We start from the raw sequence: 17,701 nt of genomic DNA, 5'->3' as shown, positions 1-17,701 counted from the left end.
CTTTAAGGTTATCATGGAGAAATCAAATACACATATATGTGGTGGGGTAATTGTGAAGGTCTTCATCTACTACGTTGTTATCAGTCACTTACACCTATCATTTTAAGTTATTTTCGATCCAAAATTTTCTTCTCAGTATTATTATTTAGCACTACTGTTTATTTTTGTCCATAACTTTTCATTTTGTTTACGATTATCTTTATGTTATGTGGAAAAGGTATCTATAGTTTGTCCGTAAATTTTGATGTTTTCGTGATTTCCTAGTTAATTATGCGTATTATGTGACACTATTGTTGTGTTATGATGGCCATCTACGATGAAGGACATTTGACGCATTAATATTCTAAATGTGTATGTAAATATTTCTGGTTCACACAGTTTGATCGATTTTATGAAAAAAATCTTTAAGCCTTTAGGCTATGATATTTCGTGAGTATTATGTTAAATAAAAATATATAAAAATTAAAATTTTACAAATTTCAATTGGTTAAATTTTTTCTTTTAGAATGTGAACTGAATCTTTCACAGATTGACTTTAAAAATGTCGAGAAGGTTTGTACTTCCTTTTAGTATTTTATTTTAACACCTGATTTACTATGATGTTTTTATGTTATATTATTGATAGATGGTTCCATTCACACTTGAATGGTATGGATGCCCAGCGTATTCTTTTGGATGATGGAGTGGAAGGATCATTTTTAGTAAGAAAATCTTATAGCAGAAAAGGACAATTTGTATTATCAGTCAGGTAATGTAAATTAGTAAAACAAATTTCAACATCATTTTTTATACAATTTTTAATTTTTAGGCATGGTAACAAAGTCAATCATATAAAAATTCATAATGATAATGATCTTTTTGACCTTAATGGAGGAGAAAAATTTTCTACTTTAACAGATCTTATAGAATACTATATGACACATCCCCATGTACTTAAAGAACAAGGGGGTATTCCTTTACCATTACTTATACCGATTGGATCACCTGAACCAACAAACGAAAGATGGTTTCATGGTCAAATTTCTAGAAAAGAAGCAGAGTACTTAATTTTGGAAAAAGGAAGACCTGGTAGTTATTTGGTTAGAGAATCTCAATCTGATCCAGGCAACTATGTTTTAACTGTAAATGTAGATGATAAAGTAGCAGAAATTAAGATCCGATTTAATGTAAGTTTCTTTTTTTATTGAAAAAATAATTTTATAACTATATATGTATATATATATATATATATATATATATATTTATTTATGTATAAAATGATCTACTAACTATGTCTCACGTAATATTTTCAATCAACTGTTCCACAAGAAAAATTAAATTTCTACTATTATACTTAATAGTTCTTAAAACTTCAGATTTTCAAATAGCAATCCTATTTTTTAATTTTACAATATTGGATTTGATTTAATAATTTTTTTTTCATTTAATTAAAATAACCTTATAGCTCTATTAAGTATATAGAAAAAAAATATACTTTATAATGAAAGACCCTTATGTTATAAAGTTACAAATCGAAAGTTCTCCTTTGTCAAACTCATACTATATATACTCTGTCTTACTCCAATTATTCTTAAACCCTTTTCTTCAAGAGCTGATCTTCACACCTCTAGCCTTTGATTAATTTCCTCCCTATTTTCTTCTATTAATACTATATCGTCAGCAATCAACAAGCACCAGGCATTTTTCCTTGTAATTTCATCCATCACTATAAAAAATAAGTAAGGGCTTAAAACAGAACATTGGTACATTTTAGCTTCGATGCGAAGCTGAGAAGGTATTAATTTTACTATGATGTGTTTTTTTAATTTTTTTTTGTGTCTGTGAACGCTCAATCTTAGCTCTCGCTAGACCGATTTTGATGAACAATATGTCAAAAGATCACAAATCATATCTAGTCGAAGACATTACCCTCAAAAATTGAAAAAAATTCTCTCGTTCCCCGTAAACGGGGGAAATCCCCCAAAAAATTACAAATTTAAAAATCGCTAATTTTCGATATTTTTTCAATTTTTTTTACTTAAAATTGCCATAACTTTTTTAAAAATGATCGAATCAATATAATTTTTTTTTTTATAGATACCTTAAATATTTACCTATCATTTTATATATTTTTGTGAACATTTGACCCTTTAACAGCCCACAGGAAGGGTTTCAAAATGGTAGCTTTTTTACAAAAAATTAACTTTTTCAACTTAACTTTTGAAAATGTTCCGGAAAGACTGACACTTTTATATATACCTTAAATTAAAGCTAATGTAATATACTTTAATTTGAAAAAAAAAAATTTGACCTCTGGACTTGTCTTCGTGGTGAAAACGGACATCAAAGTTAAAGAAAAACGTACGATTTCCGTGAAAAAATTCTAGATTTTATATGTTATATTATTTAATTTATATTTTATATAACTATTGGAAAAATGTATGGATCAATATTAATATTTTTTTATAATAAATATTTATATACCCTTTTCATCTGGCACGCTTTTTTTGTAAATCGGATCATACCCCTTTAACAAGGGGGGTCAAAACTTTAAACATGCGTATTGTTACTACGATATTTTCAATTTAATTTTTGAAAGTATTCCGGAAATACTGACACTTTTAAATATATCTTAAATTAAAGCTTATGTAATATACTTTAATGTGAAAAAAAAAAATTTGACCTCTGGATTTGTCTTCATGGTAAAAATGACTACCGTATGCAAAAATATGCTATTTTTGTGTTAAAATTCTGGGTTTTGTATTTTATTTTATTTTAAAATACCTGACAAGGGGAGTACAGATTTTCATAAATATTATATAAATTAAAATTGATATAGTATAGATAGTTAAACTTATTTAAATATGTTTGTTTCTTTTAAGTCGAGAAAAATAACTTTGAAATTTGAACTAGCTTAAATAGCCAATTTTTCAACCGCCGGAAGCAACGTACGGTTGCCGAGTTGGTAAAACTTATGTTTTACACACTTGGGGTACGAGGTTCCAACCCGCGTATGGCAATGAATTTTTTGCATTTTTTCTTAATACTTTTTAAGTTAGTATAAATTTTGAACTCGTTTGATTTTTATCTCATTTAGTTTCAATAACTTCAATAAAGATCAAGGATCCCATCACTTTATTTGCCCCTTGCAAGAAGAAATTTCTTATTCGTATTAAAATTATTCTACTATATTTTAAGTTTTAGCTTCGATGCAAAGCTAAAAAGATATTTTTTTGTGACTATCATTTATTTTCTCTGCTCTAACTTGACCTACTTTTTTCAACAATACGTCAAATTACTACAATTCGTATCTAGTTGAAGATATTACTCTCAAAAATTGAAAAAAAAATTCTAATTTATCAATTAAACAGTTAGTTATTACATCGTCTCCATAAAGACAATTAAAATCATTAATTTCTAATGTTTTCAAAATATTTATTAACGAATGAAGTTTGATATGATAGGTTTCAACTACAAAATTAAATCATTTTACTTTGTAATTTAATAATTTTATTACTCTGTTTGTGTGTGCTACTATTAGACTATAATATTCAAATTTTTTTCTAACATGTTGCTATATAAATCATTTCTAAAAAAAATGATTGTTTTTTCTCCTGAATTAACAATTGATTTTTACAAATATAATCAAATTTTATAATACACTCAATTGAGTAAATCTTTTTAACAACTTTGTTTTGATTGGTACATTTAGTTAAAGTAAATCATTAAAATTAATTAAGTTCTCAATATTTCAATTATAGAATCTTTTCAACAAACAACAAAAGTTCCTAGGAAATTATTACTATTACTTCTATTTAAGTTATCTATTACCATAAAAATGCAAAAAAATATTGAGCTTTTCTGATAAATTTACAATAAATAGTAATTATAAAACTTTCTGACTGCATATTGATCTTAACGATACAATTTTTTTAATTGTCATAAAATTTTCTATTTAATTATGTCAATGTCAAACTTACCAATTGAGCTAAAAGTTATGGTAAAATAAATTTTTTTTTTTTATTATAAACATTTACAACAATCAACTTTAAACGATTAACAAAATAGGTTAAATATGTCATTTTCCTTATTTTTAACTTATTAATAATCAAATTAATATTAAATATTATATCAAATCAGTATTAATTTAAAACAATTTTTTTTGTTCTTAATTATTTTTTTTTATATGTAAAAACTATTTTTTAATAATATTAAAACTTAGAAGTTATAGAAAAAGTCTAATTGCACATTTTAAAACATCGCGAAAAGTTGATTTAGAATAGTATATTTTTGTTTCTGATGGAAGTTCCTTGTAGTCCAGTGTATAAAACTTATAACTTTGTTAATTGTTATAACTTTATCAAAAATGACCAAATCAGTATATTTTTTTTTATTTAGATGCATGTCTTTATCTATCATTTGGTTTTTTTTATAAATCTAACCCTTTACCTGCCCACAAGAGGGATTCAAAATATTAACTTTTTTTTTTTTAGTTAAAGTAAATCATTAAAATTAATTCAGTTCTGGATATTTCAATAGTAGAATCTTTTTAAATATCAAAAATTACTTAGAAATGATTACTATGATTTCTATTTAAGTGTTCTATTACGATAAAAATGCAAAAAATAATGAGTTTTTCTGATAAATTTACAATAAATAATAATTATAAAACTTTCTGACTGCATATTAATCTTAAAAATAACATTGTTTTAATTCTCATAAAATTTTCTATTTAATGATTCATTCTAGTCAACGAAGGAGTAATTTTGAAGAATAGCAGAAAAAATTCCCAACAAACTTTTTTTTTTTTTGTTTTAATTAGGCAATTGGTGGATTATTCCAAAAGCAACATCAACTCTTATTTCTTTAATTATATCATGATTAGTAGTTCTTTGATTTTAAAATATAATATTTGAATATATACTAATTATAATTATTAAATTTAGTATGAAATTGATATTTAATATTGTAATTTAAACGGAGAAATTATAAAAATAATAAAGAAGTTATATTTTGCTTTACTTTTATGTGTATAAAAATTTAAAGGGCTTGATACAATAATTTTCAATAAAAACTGTTTGTTACTATAAAAAAATTCGCTGGACTATAAGGAACTTTCATCTGAAGCAAAAATATACTTTTCTAAATCAACTTTTCGCGTTGTTTTCAAATCTGCATTAAGACTATTTCTATCACTTCTAANCGTTGTTTTCAAATCTGCAAGTAGACTATTTTTATCACTTCTAATTTTTTATATTATTACTAATTATATATAAAATAATAATCAAAAGAAAAAAAAATTTGTTTTCAAATTATTACTTATTTGATTTTTAATATGTTAAAAATAATCAGTCCAAATTTTCCATTTTAACCTATTTTTTTGGTTCTTTAAAGCTGATGAAACATTTTTGATAAAGATTTATGAAAGTTTATAGTAAAAAAAATTGAATATATTACCATAATTTTTAGCTTGTAATTGAGCCAGTCAACAAAGGAAAAATTGCGGAAAAAATTTCCAAACAAATTTTGTTTTTTAAAAGTTGAATAAAAATATGTATAANTTTTTAAAAGTTGAATTAAAATATGTATAATGACATACTAATAGTCCTCAAGATTGGAATTGAGCTTTTTTTTTTTACAGCCTCGCAAAAGTTAAAAAATATGAGCTTTTTTAATTTTTNTACTAATAGTCCTCAAGATTGGAATTGAGCTTTTTTTTTTTACAGCCTCGCAAAAGTTCAAAAATATGAGCTTTTTTAATTTTTTTAAAAAATTTTTAACTTACAAAAAAAAGTTTCGCACAAAAGTTGTTTAAAAGACAANTTACAAAAAAAAGTTTCGTACAAAATTTGTTTAAAAGACAATTATAAACAAAAAAATTTTCTTATATTTTTTCATTTAAACAAAAATTTTTCGAGTTAAATTACATTTAATGTGAGTACTAAAATTTATATTCCATTTTTTTCATTTTACGGTTACTTTTTATCATGTTATACTTACATTAGACACAATGTTATAAATGCATATGTGTGTATGTGTGAGTTTATTTATTTATTGTATCATTAAAGTGTAGTGTATATTAATATACAAGCGATAGAGTAGGTAATTGATTTGACGCTATATTATTTAAACCCAACTAAACGCTAAATTGTACATTCCGAAACTACAATCATATTATGTCAATTGCCACCGGAATTTCTGGTAATATTTTTCTTTTTCTTTGCCTTAATCCCAACTACTTGGGGTCGGCCACCCTTATCCTAAGCTTCCACTTGACACGATCTCCCACATCTTCTACGCTCACATCAGCTGTCCTCAAATCGCATTCAATAGCATCCCTCCATCTCTTTTTTGGTCTTCCTCTATCTCTTCTTCCTTCAACATTCATTTCTATAACTGTTCTTACAGCTTTCGATTCTTCTTTCCTCATACCATGACTAAACAATCTAAGTCTATTTTCTGTCATCTTATCCACGATTGACGCAACACCTATACTTCCTCTTATATGCTCGTTCCTTATCCTATCTTCTCTAGTCACTCCACTCATCCAACTAAGCATTCTCATCTCTGCTACACTTATTCTCTGCTCTACTTTCTTATCAACCGCCCAACACTATGAACCATACATCATAGCTGGCCTCACAATTTCATACTAAATTTAAAAACTATAATTAGTATTTATTCATATATTATATTTTAAAATCAAACAACTACTAATCAGGATATAATTAAAGAAAGAAGAATTGATGTTGCTTTTGGAATAACCCACCAATTTCTCTAAATGAAACATTATCTACAGATTTGAATCGAAGCGTTTCTTATGATAGTGATTTTAATCACTGTCAGATATAATCTATACTTGTCCTATCTATGCCTCGTCCACACTGTGCCTCGACCCCACTGTGCTACCGTTTTGTTTTTATTCTTACCCTAATACCTTTTGTTACTCCTCCCAAATTTTTTTTCTGGTACAAGTGCCATCATACATATCCTCTATTATGTACCTTTTTGGCAGGACTCCTTTTCTCATTAATTCCCCCTTAAAAACCTTTCTTGGTACTCTATCATACGCTTTCTCCAAATCTATAAATATCATACACAGCTTTTTCCTCTTTTCCCTATACTTTTCTATTAGTTGTCTCATACAAAATAAAAATAAAATAATGGCTCCATTATTCACTTACCAGGCATAAATCCAAACTGGTTTTTAAATACCAATTATAGATTTCTCATTTCTTATTCTCTTATCTGTTATATTTTCCCAAATTTCCATACTATAACTCATGAGCTTAATGCCTCTATAATTTCCACACTCCTGTATGTCTCCTTTACCTTTAAATATCAACACCACAATAATATTTCTCCATTCAATTGTAATTTTCCCTTCTAATAAGATTTTATTTAAAAGATCCTTTAAACACCTTATGCTAACACCACCTAATATTTTCCATACTTCTACTGGCACTTCATCTAGTCCTACTGCTTTATTCTTTTCATTGATGTCACAGCCTCTCATACCATTACCTCACTAATTAATTCTACCATTCCCTCGTTCCATAAGATATCCTCTAATGTCTCTTTTGGATACTCCTCATTCAGTCATTTTTCAAAATACTTTTTTTTCTATCATCACTCGATAGCAGCCTCTTATCAACACATTTTTTACACCTTAAATCAACACAACTAGCAATTCTATTTCACACTGTCCTTTTATCGTCTTTAAAAACTCTTTTTTAATTTCCACCACCGGAACCTCCTTTTTACTTCTGTATTCTTTCTGTTTTTGTATATTCTCTTTTCGGTTCACCATAACTCCATTACCATCAGTCTATCTTGTGAAGTTACACTCTCTCACTTAGTATAACTTTACAAACTTTTACTCGCATTACTCTCTCTCTTTTCCACATAAATTAATCCATCTGTGATCTATTACTCCTTCTCTTATGAATTATATAATGTTCTTCACGCTTTCTAAAATAAAGATTAACCACAGTAAGTTCATACAATACTATGAAATCCAGGCAATAGGTATTTAGCATTTTTTTAAAATGATTTACCTACTACTGTTTGAGAATAAACCTTTAGCTAAACTCTAAACTATGGTATGGCAACAAGGTGGTGCTTTTGCTCATAATGCCGTAATGGTTCAACATCATTTAATCAAATCGTTTGGAAATAACTTGATAGACACAATTATATTTTATCACCACATAATCTTTATACAATTTGTATGGATTTTTTCATATAAAGACATGTTTTATATGTCTCCTCATGTGATTCTATGCACAGAATCATCATTTATGAATAATTACACTAAACTTTTTTACATTTCAAAATACCTTTGTTATCACAATAAAGCTATTATCGATATATAAAATATTAATATGATCAATTTTGAAAACATATATAGAAATTTTTTTTAAAATCTCTTAAGTTTAAATGTAGCATAACTCGTTTAAAACTTATATAATTAAACTTAAATTGTTTTTCACCAAAAAACATTATTTTTTATGAGAACAGGAATATATAATAACAATATGGGATGAAGTTTGAAAATCATAAGTTGATACCAAACTCAGTTACAAAAAGTGAAAATGAATTTTTTTATTTTTTCATATAGTAGCTAGCAAAGATTCATTATGGTTAAAAAATTTTGTAGCACTATTATTTTTAAAAATATTATATGAGATTTGTTAGTGGATGACTCGGTGTATATGAATAAATTATATAAATTAAATTTATTATAGTATTAATAAAAGAATAATTAAAAATTATATATATTAATACAAGATTTTTTAATATACTGTTTTATATTTTCAATAGGGTGAAAAGTATGATATTGGTGGCGGAGAAGAATTTTTATCATTAAATGATTTAATGAAATTCTACAGTTTTAATCCTATGGTAGATCAAAATGGATCAGTTATACATTTAATGAATCCAGTCAATGTGACTCGAATTAGTATTGCTGGAATTGTTGACCGTGTATTTAAATTAAAGGTAAAATTTGTATACTATTTTATGTCATATTATATGAATGTAAGAAAGAATAGTTTTAACAATTGTTTGTTCATGTATAGCAAAAAATGATATTACTTAAATTTTATGTAGATATAGTTAAATCTGCGTGCAATTTTAATATAAATTATATTATTTTTATTTCTCTAAAAAAATTAATAATATCAATGAAATTTCTTAATTTTCAGCATCAAAAATATCAGCATTATACTATTGGAACTGGAGGTTTTTGGGAGGAATTTGATGTTCTACAACAATGGGAAACTAAAAGAGATACAACAAAAGAAATTGGCTTCTTAGATGAAAATAAATGCAAAAATAGATATAGAAATATTCTACCTTGTAAGTATATTTTACAGTAAAATATAGTTTTATTTTTGTTTATTGTTGTTGTTAATAATATTGTTTTATAGATGATCATTCTAGAATTATTTTGAAAAATTCTGATAAAAGTATACCAGGTTCTGATTACATTAATGCAAATATGATCAAAGTAATTTTTAAAATTATTTTTAAATAAAAAAAAAATCATTAACGTAATCATTATTTTAGCTTGAGTTATATGCATTAGCTGATAACTATGAGACACGTAACTACATTGTTACACAAGGTTGTTTGCAGAATACAATTAATGATTTTTGGAAAATGATATGGCAGGAGGATTCTCGTGTAATTGTTATGATAACAAAATTATATGAAAAATCTAAAGTAATAATTGTTTAGAATTTAATCAGTAGTAAAACATATTTAATAAAATTAATCTGGAGATTGTTATATAATAAATTTAGCATATTAAATACTAAAAAAATTACTATGAAATTTCAGTTTTTTTGGGAGGAGAGACATTCAAGATTCCTTGAGTTGGGTCATATAACATAATCTAGTCACAAAATTTTTACATTTCTATTAGTGATAGAAAATATAGATTAGTTATTCAAACTATTTGATAGTTTTTAAATATTTGATAATTTATAGTAAAAATAAACTTTTGCTGTATAAAAAATATTTATAGTATTTTAAAACTATAGAATATTCTATAGTTTCAAATTATAGAAAATTCCCATCACTAATTTCTTGTACCTGCTCTATGATAAATATAAAAATTCTTTTAAATTTTTTTTAAGGAAAAGTGTGCTAAATATTGGCCAGATTTAGGTCAGTCGTGTGTTTATGATAAAATTGCAGTTTTAAATCTTGGTGAGTATGCTCATCAACATGATATGGTTGTAAGAATGTTTGACTTGTCTATTCCAAAGTGTCGTCACAGAAGAATATTTCAGTACCATTACATGGTATTTAATAAATTAAAAAGTTTGTTTATTCTAAATATAATTTTTTTTTTGTTAATTTATTAATAGGGTTGGCCAGATCATGGTGTTCCTTCAGATGCTGGATCTTTGCTTGATCTACAATTTGTAGTTAATGCACGTCAATTTAATATTGAAGCTGAATCCGATGTTTCTCATCCAGTGACAGTTCATTGCAGTGCAGGTATTGGAAGAACTGGAACATTTGTTGTGTTAGATCTTCTTATTGGTCTCATCAATCGTAAAGGTATGGTTTTTTCAAGTATCTGGAATTTATTTATAGGTTTCTTTAATTAATGAAAGTAAATAAATTAAATAGTAAAGGGATTACACTATCTTTATAGTTCCATGTGACTGTGAAATTTGTATATAATTTGATTTACTTTTATTAATTTTGGAACAAATATTTTTAGGAATGATTAGTAACACTATAAAATTTTTTATAAATTATAGTCATCCACTTTTTTTTTTAATTTGTACTATCTGTAAATTACATATATTTTTACAATAAGTACAAGTGATCTAGGAGTTTCACAAGATTTTACAAATTCATTTGAAGAAATTGATCATTACCAATACTTCATATTCTTCAAATTAAAAATTTTTATTACAATATTTTATTTAGGTCTTGATTATGAATTGGATATCCAACGAACTACCCATATGGTTCGATCTTTTCGTCCAGGTCTTGTTCAATCAGAAGCTCAATATCAATTTATTTATACTGCTATTAATCATTACATTCAAACCATATGCTCAAGAATATCTGCAGAAAAAGTATGTCTATAGAATTATAATCAAGTTTATGAATAATATACATTTTTTATGTATTATTAGAAAATTGAAATGTTTGGCCGTGAGTATTTGAATATAAAGTATAGTGATGAGCTGGCAACTTTAGTTGGTGAGGAAAATGTACCTACTATAAATCCTTGTACAGCTCATAGAGTTTTAAAAAATGCATTGACTTGTAATACTTATCCAACAACTGATTCACCTTTGGTTTCACCTACATTAGACAAATCAAATGTTGTTGAACTTCTTGGCTATGATCCAGGAAAACCATGTACACCATCTTCAACCATAGTAGATTCATGTCCTAACTCGCCTACTTCTAATTTGTTAGTATTTTTTGACTAATTATTAATTATAAACTTAAATGAAGAATTTATTTAATTTTATAGGATTTTCTAAAAAACTAGTATTAATAAATTATTGATATTAATTTAAATAATATTTTCTAACTTGTCTACAGATATTAAAAGTGCATATCAAGTTTATTTAAAAAACTATTCTCCACGTATAGAATTAAAAATTTACGCTAGTTGTTAATCCTTTTATTTGATTAAAAATAACATGCTTATTGTTTATTATTTTTTCTCTTGACATATAAATATTTGAATATTATATAAAAATGTAATTAATACCTTTACTTCTAATTTGAATCAATAAACTAAAAAAAAATCTATGTAAATAAGTAGAACATTTTCTTATTACATTCTAAGTATTTCAGTGTATAATTAAGTACTTATAAATATCATTTCTATTACGTAATATTAGTTCTAACACTAAAAAGAATTAACTAGATCATTAAAATTAAATACATGTACTTAAAATATACATATTATTATTTTTTTAAAAAAGTAGTATTTTTATTTCTAAATAGATATTAAAGAAAATTATTCTCTCGAGGGGAGACTACAATAATAGAGACCGTGATATTAATTGAAGTTATTGAATCTAAATGAGATAAAAATGAAATGAGTTAACATTTTTTTTAGTGGAATTATTTTTTTATAATTCATTATTCATTATGTAAAACCAAAATTTGAATATTAAACATTCCTGTTTTTTGACCAATGAAATGTGCCAAATTGACATTATTTAACTTATCATTTAATTGTTTAGTCATTAGAATAATTACATGTAATAAAAAGTAATATTTTTAATTTTTAATGGATAGTAAAGTGTTCAACTACAATAATTTTTATTTATTTTTTTTTGTCATGCTGCGAGTTTTTGAATTAGTCTTTCAACAGGTATAACATATTTTAACAATTTTTTATAGTATTGTATTTAACATTTTTATTAAATAATAAAAATTAATACTTGACTAAATCAATATATAACCCAAAAATATTTAATGATAGCTTAATAAACAATTACATTTTTTTCAGATTTGAATTACATTCCTATGAAAACATTACATCGCCTTTAACATCAAGTGAATGTGATATTGGACCACCACCAATTGAAGCACCACCTCCTCCACCCCAATCACATATTATTATATTATAATATCAATTAACACAAAACTTGTATTTTTCTACCATAAAAATCGTAACAATTTTTTTTATTAGCATATTAGATGTATTTATTTTTATGTAAATTTAATTTATATAATAACGTTTTTTTTTTTGTGGAATTAATTTTTTATAATTCATTATTCATTATTTAATACCAAAATGTGAATATTAAACATTCCTGGTTTTTGACCAATGAAGAGCGCCAAATTGACATTGTTTAACTTATCATTTAATTGTTTAGTCATTAGAATATTTACATGTAATAAATTATTATTTATTTATAAACCAAGTGACTAATCATGAAGTTTAGTATAATGAAAGTATTGTTATAATTGTTGTATTATTTAAATGTTACATTCAATACAAATTTATGTTATGAATTATTTATATAAATGATACCTTAATCTAGTACAGGACTAATATTATCTTACTTCTATTTTAAACATATACTTTTTAAATAAATTTTTCCAGTATTTATATAGTCTAATTGACATAAAACTACCAATAGTTGTTTTTTCGGCTGTATTTATTTATTTCAACTAAATGTATTTAAATTAACAAAGATTAAAAAACGTTAATTTATTTAATAAAGAAATATTTTTATTTTAGTAAAACTATCAGAAAATTTTATAGGAGAATTTGTCATGCTTTTTATTGTTTATCAAAGTTCATTAAAGGTGATCATTATTCATCTGTCATTTCCTTATAAAGAAACATTCAATGACGTCAGATACATTAATATATATATATATATATATATATATATCTATTTAAAAAATTTAAGCTGGTATCTATTTAAAAGATAAGGAATGAATTTAAAAAATACTTGTTATAATATTTATGAAAATCAGTGTACTCCCCTTGTCAGGTATTTTAAAATAAAATACATAACAGAATTTTAACACAAAAATAGCATATTTTTATATACGGTAGTCAATTTTGACTATGAAGACAAGTCTAGAGGTCAAATTTTTCTTTTTTTTCAAATTAAATTATATTAAATAAGCTTAATCTAAAGCATATATAAAAGTGTCATTATTTCCAGAACATTTTCAAAAGATCTACTTCCTATATGCATATTTGAAGTTTTGAACCCTCTGTATAAAAGGTAATAGTTCGATTTAAAAAAAAGTATGTCGAATAAAAGAAGTATATGTATATATATATATATGTAATAGTTATCATAAAAAAATAATATTGATCCACATTTTTTTAAATGCTATAGCAACATAAATTTCAAAAATATAACCATTTATACTTGTCCCAACTATGCCACGTCCACACTGCCGCTATCCCACTACCGTTTTTTTTTAGGGTAAATTTAGTGATCAACGATAAATAAACACCCTAAAATTTTAGAAATTTTGATTTCTGTGTAACAATATATTTATATAATATATATTTTATGTAAAAATACTTTTTTAATTTTATTGATTTTTTTTTTTTATTTATTGAAATCATAGGAATGCATTATTATAAAAGTAGTTATCATGTTGGTAGTACTGCTGTCTTCTGAACAACATTCAAATTATTATTTATCAATAATCCAGGGTCGAGAATATTTGACGTTGTCGAGTTTGTGTCACCGGTAGGTTGCGCTAATGTAAAATTACGTTTACTTCGGTGTTTTTAAAATAATAGTCTTATGTTTTAACACTTGTGATTATCCAGATATATAAATAAGTATTCAATGTATTTATATTTAGAAAAAAAATTTTTTTTTAATAAATTATCTCAAATTACAAAAATAATTGATTTGTAAAAGACATAGTGTAACTAATCAAATTACTGCGTAGTTTTTTTTGTCTTTAGTTCTTTTAATACCTCTCTTCTCCAGGTCACCAGTATCGCTTCTCGGCCTATCGGCTAAGATCAAAGTGTAGTATCTGTTCTTATCAGCTTAACATCTGATACACGATTCATTGAATCGTTCAAATGTTAAACTAATTTTTTCACTTCGGTGGAGATATTGGAGCTTGCTCCTACTCCACCACGGGTTGACCCGGTATTGCAGTACCACCGGGAACGGCCCACATAAACATATAATTATTAACGTAAAGCTTTCGCTATGAATATATTCATATAACTCGTTGCGCGCCTTAGTGACATTTCAACTTACCAATATGAAGGCCCAACATGTATGAATACTATATAGATGAAGAGTTGGGATAACGGTTTCTATAAAACTGTGTAAACGTAGTAGCCAGATAAGTCCATGAAGGATTAAATTTCGAGGTTGAAAATTCTAATAGAAATGTAACAAAAGGTAAAGAAAGAACTATGTAAAAAAATAATGTATATAAATCTTGTCGAAATGTACCTTTTGACAAATGTATATTGAATACAACTTTATTGCTTCATCTGCAGTACCACTTATAGCTTCAATCTATGTAATATTATATTCTAAATGATAATAAAAATATATATATAGCCTAGAATATATATGATGAAAAAAACATTTTTATACGCGGTCAAAGTATATGAAATATAAATCCTTTTTAAAACGATTATATAAGTTTCACTTGTATGTATGTATGTTTGTAACTCTCCAAACGCCACGCGTTATCGCATATTCCGTCGTCTAGACTAGACTGTCATAACGCATTCACCCCTCCCCACGCCTCGCTCACCACACGACGGCACACTATTCCTATAAAAATTTATTTTTAGTTATCGTACCCGTACACGCGTGCTTGTCACCAATATTATATATATATATAAATAAATTTTTATTTTGACTGACCATTAGAGATGGGATTTTTGACTCACTGATATGAATCAGTTCACTCAAATGAGTTGACTCAGTGAGTCAACTCCAAATCCCAACTCACAAATCGTCGAATCTTTAAAGGCGCGATTCTGACTCGTGAGTTGTAGAAGTTTGTGGAACGTGAATTACAACTCGCAACTCACAAGGCATACTCATAGAGTGCCTTCTAAATGCGCCTTAATAGTTATCTTAGCTAGATTAATATCAAATATGAAATATCAATGAATTATTGTTTTACACAAATGTGAATAATAATTTATTTTACTCATTGTAAATAATTATTATTTATTAACTACTATTGTAAAATGAAATGTAATATTGCTATTAATAATTTATTATTTATTATTTGTTTATATATATTGGAATTCAATAAAAGCCCGAAAGAAATGAGAATCAAATTCAAATTGTATGTACATTATGGAAAAAGTAGTTGGTTATTACTAATTAATAATTTTATGAGATAATGGGCCTCAAACCCTGATTTTTACCTATAAGATGGTTGAGCTAATTTTTAGTTAAAACTTTTAATCATTCAATAGTTTGATTTCTTTTTTCTTCTGTTAAAATTTTAGATTCTCAATACATACCCACAATAGTGATACAAAAAGTAATTTATTTGGTTATTTGATGTTTATAAAATATTTTTCTATTAAATTGTTTAATATTTTTACTAATTATATTTAAATTTGTTAATTATTATTGAAATAAAAAGTAAATTTAAAATCTAAAAAAACTATTTTTTTATTATTAACATCAATACATAGATTTATTTATGTGTTAAATTAGGTATATAAATACAATGTAGGTATTATCAACGTTTAATGTTTAGTGCATGCAGTGAGAAAAATAGGTCTCTTCTCTCGTATATTTCAAAATTTTCTTGTATGCAATTACAGGTCTATTCTTGAATGAATATTGTTCTAAAAACAGACATATTATGTATAATCTAGTCTTATTTATTTAAAATTTTACTCATTGTGTTAACGCTGTTTCCTGTGATTACAATAAATCTTGTGCACAAAATCAAAAATTGTGAAACACTTTATTTAATTTACGAAGGTATTTTATTTCATTTTAAAATGAATAAATCAAGTGTTATTTGGGATTTTTTTTTCAACTTGAAGCAGTTTATATTCATGTAAAGTGTGGACTTTGTCGTATAAAATTAAAAAATAATTATTCTTCGACTTCAAATTTAATTAGATATATTAAATCTAAGCATCCATTATTAAATAGACTCATGTAATAGAAGAGATGATTGATGACCCAAATGTTACTCCGTCAACTTCTACTTCTGTAAGTTAAATCTATACATCACAATTCGCATGATTCAGAATTTATTGATAAGACGTTTTAAACTAAATTCAATTCTTAGTAGTCCACACTGAGTCATTGAGTCACAGTACCATGGCACACTGATTCAGCTCATTCAGTTCACCTAAAAGAGTCAACTCTTTGAGTTGACTCACTCACGAACTACCCATCCCTACTGACCATTATCATCCGCGTGAATACGGCTTACGTATATATTCCTACCGCCGTTTATACCTCAGGTATAACGTTAGTCCGACCCGCCCGCCCGCCCACAAAACACGGCTATACCTAATGCATGATAGGTTACGTACTTAAGTCGCTTTACATGTATATATATCGGTACTATAATATAAATATAGTTTAAAAAAACTACATTTTAACTGTTAAAAATATAGCACAAATCACCCACGCTTTTATCACAATAATACTAGTATATTCTAATTCATAATTATTTTAAAAATTATTTTTAACTTTTTAGTTCGATGTGCTTTAGAAGCGTATTTTTTTAGTTTTTTAAAAATATATTTATTTTTCACTTTTTAGTTTCATGTTATGATAGTAGTTGCTATCAATATCATGGTTGTAACGGTTAACGGGAGATCAGGGTTCGATTCCGGGGAATTATATATTTATTATCATTTAGAATATAATATTACATAGATTGAAGCTATAAGTGGTACTGCAGATGAAGCAATAAAGTTGTATTCAATATACATTTGTCAAAAGGTACATTTCGACAAGATTTATATACATTATTTTTTTACATAGTTCTTTCTTTACCTTTTGTTACATTTCTATTAGAATTTTCAACCTCGAAATTTAATCCTTCATAGACTTATCTGGCTACTACGTTTACACAGTTTTATAGAAACCGTTATCCCAACTCTTCATCTATATAGTATTCATACATGTTGGGCCTTCATATTGGTAAGTTGAAATGTCACTAAGGCGCGCAACGAGTTATATGAATATATTCATAGCGAAAGCTTTACGTTAATAATTATATG

The 17,701-nt window shown here is 25.7% G+C and overlaps 1 protein-coding gene and 1 non-coding gene across 3 annotated transcripts; both read left to right on the top strand.

Annotated features, from left to right (window-relative positions):
• The first annotated feature begins 91 nt into the window (after positions 1-91).
• LOC126901472 (tyrosine-protein phosphatase corkscrew-like) lies at positions 92-13,041 on the top strand. 2 transcript variants are annotated; one of them, XM_050677926.1, is made up of 13 exons: positions 92-429; positions 506-552; positions 626-748; positions 809-1,166; positions 8,803-8,979; positions 9,186-9,339; positions 9,411-9,490; positions 9,550-9,705; positions 10,122-10,289; positions 10,356-10,551; positions 10,930-11,081; positions 11,142-11,425; positions 11,560-12,094. In XM_050677926.1, the coding sequence occupies exons 2-13, from the start codon at positions 542-544 to the stop codon at positions 11,564-11,566; spliced, it is 1,866 nt and encodes a 621-aa protein (XP_050533883.1). In that variant the 5' UTR covers positions 92-429; positions 506-541; the 3' UTR covers positions 11,567-12,094. The 2 variants fall into 2 exon arrangements, with proteins under 2 accessions (XP_050533883.1, XP_050533882.1); XM_050677925.1 differs by lacking the exon at positions 11,560-12,094 and adding an exon at positions 12,482-13,041 and having other exon boundaries at positions 93-429.
• A 1,415-nt stretch (positions 13,042-14,456) lies between these two features.
• On the top strand, positions 14,457-14,649 carry LOC126903388 (U2 spliceosomal RNA). Its single transcript, XR_007703486.1, has one exon. It is a non-coding gene; the product is annotated as a U2 spliceosomal RNA (small nuclear RNA).
• The last annotated feature ends 3,052 nt before the right edge of the window (positions 14,650-17,701 follow it).

Source organism: Daktulosphaira vitifoliae, unplaced genomic scaffold, assembly GCF_025091365.1.
Source record: "Daktulosphaira vitifoliae isolate Bord-2020 unplaced genomic scaffold, ASM2509136v1 Scaffold_3, whole genome shotgun sequence".
NCBI lineage: Eukaryota > Metazoa > Arthropoda > Insecta > Hemiptera > Phylloxeridae > Daktulosphaira > Daktulosphaira vitifoliae.
This window is presented reverse-complemented; position numbering and strand designations above follow the sequence as displayed.

Coding starts and splice junctions, on each gene's coding strand:
- LOC126901472 (XM_050677925.1), top strand. Junction 1,167..8,802: donor AAATTAAGATCCGATTTAAT/GTAAGTTTCTTT, acceptor TATTTTCAATAG/GGTGAAAAGTATGATATTGG. Junction 9,491..9,549: donor TTAATGCAAATATGATCAAA/GTAATTTTTAAA, acceptor TCATTATTTTAG/CTTGAGTTATATGCATTAGC.